The sequence below is a fragment of the Palaemon carinicauda genome, chromosome 8 (genome assembly GCF_036898095.1).
Source record: "Palaemon carinicauda isolate YSFRI2023 chromosome 8, ASM3689809v2, whole genome shotgun sequence".
NCBI classification, from domain to species: domain Eukaryota; kingdom Metazoa; phylum Arthropoda; class Malacostraca; order Decapoda; family Palaemonidae; genus Palaemon; species Palaemon carinicauda.
The window spans coordinates 154,071,363-154,079,215 of NC_090732.1; the positions used below are offsets into that span (position 1 = coordinate 154,071,363).

Genomic DNA, 7,853 nt, shown 5'->3' on the forward strand with positions numbered 1-7,853 from the left:
TGCCTGGCAAATGTAAGATACGAGCGGCTGGGAAGGCGAAGTTTATTTATCAGAAAGGGCCTCTTAAGGTTTAGATTTTATGAGACTAGATACATTGTAGAATGCAGAGTTGTACTAGAAGAGAGAGTAAGTTGCGATTAATACCAGGTATAGGAATGTTAAGAGCTTTTATAATAAGATTTTTGTTTTCCCTATTTGGTATTATATGCTTCTGAAGGATTTAGTGTGTTAGGACTTATAGAACTATGAATACGGTTACTTTTTTCTTTTCTTTCATGGCTGAAAGGCTCAGTTTTGGGTTTTTCATTTCTCTGTGTTCTCTAACTGTATATATACAATATATATATATATATATATATATATATATATATATATATATATATATATATATATATATATAATATATATATATATATATATATATATTTTATATATATATATATATATATATATATATATATATATATATATTATATATATATATATATACAGTATATATATATATATATATATATATATATATATATATATATATATATATATATATATATATATATATATGTGTGTGTGTGTGTATGTGTGTATGTATATACAGTATATGTATATTGTGTATATATACAGTATGTTATAAATGATTGAAATACACATTAGTTCTGTATACAAATAAGGTATATATTAACCTGATATTTATGGCTGTAGTTTTAGAAAATATGTTGTTAACCTTATTATACTTTACTGGGTATAATTTTCAAGTTAATTACAATGCTGTTACTTGAGCTGAAGAGTTGTTAATGTACTTTGGTGAGTGTGGTGATTATAGGTTAATGTGTCTTAGGTGTATATGTGAGTGTGTGTGTAATAATGTGTATGTGTTAGTGATGTATTAAATTTTTGTACTTCAGTGAACACTGGCCATTCATTTTTTTAAAGTTTGAGAGCACACCAACAGAAGACCATTAGTTTGAATAAGTACTTCTAAGGCAGGTAAGACATTTCCTAAAAAAATTCGGCTCATTATATTTTCTAGGACTTCTGGATAAAATCATGTTTGTCCATAACTTAGAAGTCGCTCATTCACATATGTGATATGAAGTCTGTTGAGTGAATACATATGCACCAAATAGAATTGTCATACTAAGTGGATACCTCCAGGATTTCAGGTAGGAATAAACTGAAAATTAGTTTCAGAGCCAAGAGGCCCTGAAAAGAGCAGTGTGGGCTGTAGTGCCTTACGTTTGAGAAACTATGTGAATTGGAGAAGCTAAAGTGGTGGTGGTCTTGGATTCTTTGGAAGTTAAACCTCATCAGTGAGTAATGATTTGCATGTTATCATAATACTGTATGTCCAACATCGTCATCTGTCATATACATTTTTGTATTGTATCTTTAATCATGCATATGCAGTCTATGATGAGTGTACAATATATAGGTACACCATCTGCCTCTGAATGCATTGTCTCAAAACATCCTCTTAGGACAGGGTAGGGTAGCAACTATGGCAATCCTTTTCTCCACTATTGCATGAGGAACTTTGAACTTAGAGCTACAATCTGTTTTATTTTTTCAGGTTCACTCATCACTTGAAGCATGTATGTGACTGACAGCAGTTAGTAGAAGAAACAGAGAATAATTCATAGGACAACCTTACTCCATTACAATTCTAATGTCTTCATCTCAACAGATGATTCATACATTATACAGAACTTTTTGACAGCTTCATTAAATAAATGAAAATCAAAAGCAAATGATATTACTTTATGGTTTGATATAATTATAAAGAGTAAATTTTGCATGCCTGTGTTTATATTAGCTAACCCTAAATGCAAATGCAGGGTATACGAACTACAGTACTGTAAATAGATCAGGCTGATTATATTATACTTCATATCTCACACAGACTGCAATGGTTGCTATCATTCAAAACAAATATTTTGATTTTCTTATTATATATGATTTTTTCCTGACTGTTGTCTTCTTCTCTTCTTCTAAACTTGTCTTTTTACCCAATCAGTGATGCTGTGTAGTGGCTCGTACAGGCTGCCGCCCACCGCTCCTTCCTTCTAAGCTCTTCTTCTTGCTTTTGTTTCTGCTGAGGTGAGAGACCTTGAATGTTAAAATAAAAGCACTTTGGCCAAACCAAAGAAGCCGGATGTGACTCACTAGGTTCTCGCCCTGTCTCCAAGTTGCTCTACAGCAAGAGTAAAATGACCTTTAATTAGTGAACTCAACAAACTCATGTTTTTATTTATAATTTGTAAAATTATACTGTACATTACTTTATTAACTTTTATGTAATGATGAATTTCTACTAAAACTTCAAACGGTGATATATGACAGTTTTCTCCATTCTATGCACTCTACTGAAAAAAAGTAAGTGTCAAAGAAAAATAAATAGAATTTGATTTGTGTCTAAGTGAAAATACCCAGGTATATTTTTGGTCAACTCATTGGGGGAATGTGAACATTAGATCCCATTATGTATAACCAAAGAGGATAAAAATTAAAGGTCATTAAGGTATACAAGATTATCTTATTCTATCTAAAGAAGTATTGATTAGTGTTATGTGAAACAAGTTTGAAACTTGGAAACACTCCTATTACATGTTCTCTTATAAAGAATACATAATTCTAAATTGTTGATATTGGTTGCATGTTGATGGTCAACAGTGTTTGATCAAAATTATATAAAGAACTGTAGCTTCTAATTTTACAATTATAATGATTGAGCTCTTGCTTTTTCCTAACTTTAAATGGACTTTGTTTAACTTTCTCTTTTGGATGACATCAGTATTAAAAGTAACTATTGTGCCTACTGGGTAATTGATAGTGATCTATTCCATTGCAAGTACAATCTCACAGTATTCGATTTTAAAGCACAACCGATATTCTCTAGCATAAATGCAGTGCAAACTTCTTGAATGTTATATGTGCGATTGTAATTGTATTTTAATGTCTGTTTTTTTTTTTTTTTTTTTTTTTTGTATTTCTATCTCCTTTTTGTGACATGGGTACCAGGGTTCAAACATGTACTCAGATAAGTGATATTCAAACCCTGAAACATATCCATATTTATTAGCGTTGCATATAATAAACCGTAAATGTATAAAGTAGGAACATGTGTAGATGAAAATAAACATGAGTGTAGAATAGTCATTATTATGTGATGTGTTTAGCTATAGTCTATTCAGATAAGGGTTTTGGTAGGCACTATCTGTCTACATGTGGCTTGTTTTCTAACTTGCAGGTTTGAATAAACAGCCTTTAACTTATCTCTCAACACTGAAGACTAAGGTAAGTTCAGAATATCTGCTTACTGCATTTTCCATTGGCTAATAGGCATTAGGGGATATTATTGTCGAGGGGTACTTTTTAATGAGACCAAAAGTCATAGGGCCATGAAGAGTGTCCCTTTCTCAAATGATTAATTTGATAGGAGTCTTAGGGAGCTCTGAAATACATAGTGTACTTATTGTTAAATGTTAGTAATAGAGATTGGATTTAAGATGATCACATAAGGATGTACAATATTTGTTTACCCATTTTAGTTTGCTTGATATATATCAAATGTCAGTGTTGCCAACTGACAGAAACTATTTGATAGACATTTTAAGATGACCGTATCATTTGGAGTGAAGTTTTAATGACATAGGGTCCAAATCTTGGTGTCTTTGCATAGGAATTCAAATGCTAATTAATAGGAAGCATAGCATTAACTTTCAAGGTGCAATACTTGAACTGTATAGAGAAAATGATGTTACTTGTGGCAGTCAGTGCCCTAACGTTTGGAATCTCATTTAATGACTCATAGTTAGATTGAATGATAAACGTCCAGTAATGTTAAACTTTTTGCAATGATTTTTCAAATCAAGTTGGTGGTTCTGAGAGTCTAATCAGTATCTGGTTACAGAAATATGTCATAAAGATTTGTTTTTTGCAATTTAAATGATTAATTATACAAACTGACCAAATATATGGTACAGAATAACTTTCCTTTTTTGAAATATGCCACAAGCATTTTTGCATTAGTAATTTTTCTGACACTTGGTCCTTATGATCTGAAGTAACAATGATTTTAGTCTGGAAAATGTTGTAAAATTTTCAGTGGGTTTAAGATGTAATTTTTTCAATGATTTTTCCATCATGGTTTAAATGAAAGAAACCTTTAGCTAAAAATGTATGTATTGCAGCTATTTTACTCTTATTCAAGTATGGTGCCTGGTTTATCAATTAAATATATTGTATTAGCATTATATAAAAAAAGTCCCGGTTTTAAAATCTATTACCAATGTATTAACGAAAAATGCTTTATGCTTAAAGTCACTGCAGCAATGATCTATCATGAGCTTCGGAACACAGAGAATGTCTATAAAAGTTACATTGATTTTCTGTCTTGATACTCATTGTCATGCAAACTCTATTAGAAGACTGATATTGGTACACATTCAATTTGAGTGATCAGACGGATTACTTCTCACGTGAAATGCATTTCATTGTGTGCAATGGCCTTACATGATGTAACTGAAGGTCTCTTTAGTGCGTATTGAAGTACCAGTAAGATTTTTTTTATGGTGAGACATGCACAAATGTAAGAACAATAGAAATATATTAGAATTTACAACTTGTTTACAAAGATTGTTGAAGCACATTTCATCTGTGTTATAAAATGAATTTTCAAAAAAGTGTTTTATTAAGTGGAAAAAGATTTCCCTTCAAGACGGTAAGAGAATAGATATTTGAAGGATCCAGTTTATAATCACAAGGCAAATCAGCATAGATAAATTATCCCTCTTCACGTTAGGATCAGTAATGTTAATTTTTTACTTAATAATTTTAAAATCCTCTTAAGTTTTTTACTACTTCCTTATAGTGTACTGTATAAAGAGATGGGATACTTTGGCATTTCACCCCTCTTGAGTGATCATTATATACAATAACTACCGGTATGTCGTTATCTCCAACTGTATTGCATTGTTGTTGTGTGTTTTGTACATTTTTACTCCAAAAAATTGAAAAAGTATCTCGTATGAGAGCCAGTTTTGCTCTATTTTGTGGATGGTGGGTACATTTATACATGAAAGCTGAAAAGGTCACCTGGTAAAACAGGATAATTTCCTGTATTTTGACGTGAATTCACATATTGTCTGAAAAATTGTAGTAAAGCAATGTATCCCACATTGTTTCAAAGCCTAGAGATAACTTGAAAGTAGGTTTTACAGTGAACATAAAACCATATTTTTACACTTTTGCAATGATATGGTAAAAGTAATAGCCTGACGATATAAGAAAAACACTGTTAATATTGGCTTGATACGTTCTTAGATCTATCAAACTTATTTTCATTGCATGTTAGGGATAAGATTTATTAAAAAATCGATGCTAACTCATGTTTAAAGCAGAATTAGATTTTTTTGTGAATCATATTAAACAATTTTGTCCATATTGTTATCTGAGATTATGATAAAGATTTTCATAATTCTTTTATTATATTACAGTATTGTCTCCAAATGTTGGTATTGTTATCTGAGATTATGATGAAGATTTTCATAATTCTTTTATTATATTACAGTATTGTCTCCAAATGTTGGTATATTTTATTAATGCTTATACTTAATTTCAAGTATTCGGTAGGATAGTCTTACAATTATTTGCAATCAGCATGTCTATGCATAAAATCTTTCATGACATATGATAGTCTTCCAGTGTTCTTTCTGATCTCGGGCTAGATTCATCAACTTTTGTATATTGTTTTTGAAAGATCACATTTATATAGCAATTTTTTTTGTAAGCAATCATGAATAATTCATCACAGCATTACAGTAAAATATACAAGTATTCTTACAGTATGAAAATTAGTTTTTGTATTGTTAAAAATCTCAGTCTTATGATCTTGGTTTTTTTTTTTTTTTTTTTTTTTTTTTTTTTTTTTTGTAAAGCATTTCAAGAATCTAGCCTGAGATATCTTGAGTCTCTGACATACTTGAAACAAACTCCCTTTCACCACATAACATCTCTGAGATTGCTTTCCAAGCTGAACCTGTTTTTATTTTTTCTCTTGTTCTTTCATGGAAAATCAGCTCATATCATGTTGGGCAGTGGTCTTAAAGAGATTTTTTTTTTCTATCATGCTAATATCATGATGTTATCTTTTTATTCTTTTTCTGGTTTTTAGTGGGTCAGTTTGTAAGATTTATTGAGCACAAATCTTGTTATTACTGTACAGTCTTACATTCTCATGCCGAACAGTTGATGATATTACTCTTATTTTTATATTAACTCCTGTTATGATTCTTAAAATAAAGATGCTGAAGTACTTTGAAGCTTAGTAGAAAATAATATGGAAAGATGTTTATATATAGAAATATTTTTTTTCTGAGCTCCTGTTTCGAGAGATTGTACTTCTCTCTCTCTCTCTCTCTCTCTCTCTCTCTCTCTCTCTCTCTCTCTCTCTCTCTCTCTCTCTCTCTCTCCCAAGTGCTTGGCTTAATGCCTAAATCCTATATTCAATTCAATTCAATTCAATCTCTCTCTCTCTCTCTCTCCTCTCTCTCTCTCTCTCTCTCTCTCTCTCTCTCTCTCAACTGTATCAAAAAAGTTAATCTTGGTTGTATAAAAAGAAAAGGTTTTAAGAAATGGGTAAATCTTTTATGTGATGAGTGAATTTCCTAATTATTATATTGATGATATTATAAGATACAAGACAAATTTTAGTACAGTTTAAAGAGAACGCATGATTTCTTACCATATACTGCATTAATAAAAATTGAAACAGTGTGTAGAAGTATTTTTAATAGTAATAATCACAATTTGTCATGAAAGTCAACTAAAAGAGTGACATAAGATAAAAGTGTGTAGGTCACAGTATTTACCATTTTCATACAACTTTTATTAGGGGAGATTAGAATTATCTATTCTATAAAGGTGCAACTAAAGATCTCCAAAGAAATTTAGCTTCTCTTGATGTCAAAATTTAGAATTAGATATGGCGGTAATGCCTCACCACACCTGTGTGATTTCTTTCACTTCTATGGAAATGAATGGATGGTGATTTGATGCCGTTTAAAGAAAATAATACGCCGTTTAAAGAAAATAATACGCCGTTTAAAGAAAATAATACGTAGTTTAAAGAAAATGATACGCCGTTTAAAGAAAATAATACTAAAGTTGAAAAACAATCATAAATCAAAAAAGGATTTACAAGAATGGCTATAGTACTGCACCTGCTCTAGTTTTTATTTGGATCATAAATCTGAATTTAAATTGACCTTTTCTACTCTTATGCTGTATTTTGCGTCCATGTTTCAGATCATGTATGTACAGTATTGTATTTTTTTCTCGTAATGCAATGCAATACAACTCATACCTTGTTTACCTTTTACTTCCCAATCTAAAGCACGATGTTGGAACACCACAAAACAGACTGAATTTTGCTTTCTTTAAGAGAGAATATTTAGAGTACAAAATGCAAGGTATGTGTAAGACTCAACCTTTGAAAGCCACTGTCAGATTTTATTTGTCCCAGAGCATTGTCTTCCATGCATATATTCTTATCAGGCAGCTGATTTTAGTTTATTTTTGTAGTGATAACTTCTCTTCTATTTAATTTTAGTGGAGCTTCAGTTTGGCGTAGCATTCAGGAGACAAAAGTTTATACAGTATATCAGTATTTTAGGTGGCCTTGTTTATCGTTGTTGAAATGTTATTCACTTAGCACTGGCGTTTTCTGCACCTTATAAACTGAACAGCTGTACTTTAATATATTTTACTGTAAAAATTCAGTTACCTAATAGCATAGAAAGCAAAGAAATAATTAAGAATCGAGATAAAGCATGTCTCATTATCATACCAGTGTCCTT

The 7,853-nt window shown here is 30.7% G+C and overlaps 1 protein-coding gene across 2 annotated transcripts in view; it reads left to right on the forward strand.

Annotated features, from left to right (window-relative positions):
- The window catches only part of LOC137646037 (uncharacterized), an 86,122-nt gene extending 80,203 nt beyond the window's left edge, over positions 1-5,919 (forward strand). Inside the window, exon 5 of one of the 2 annotated variants that reach the window (XM_068379177.1) lies at positions 2,012-5,919. In XM_068379177.1, the coding sequence (XP_068235278.1) occupies positions 2,012-2,024 (13 nt within the window). In that variant the 3' untranslated portion in view covers positions 2,025-5,919. The other variant, XM_068379176.1, reaches the window with a different exon arrangement.
- Positions 5,920-7,853: the final 1,934 nt, after the last annotated feature.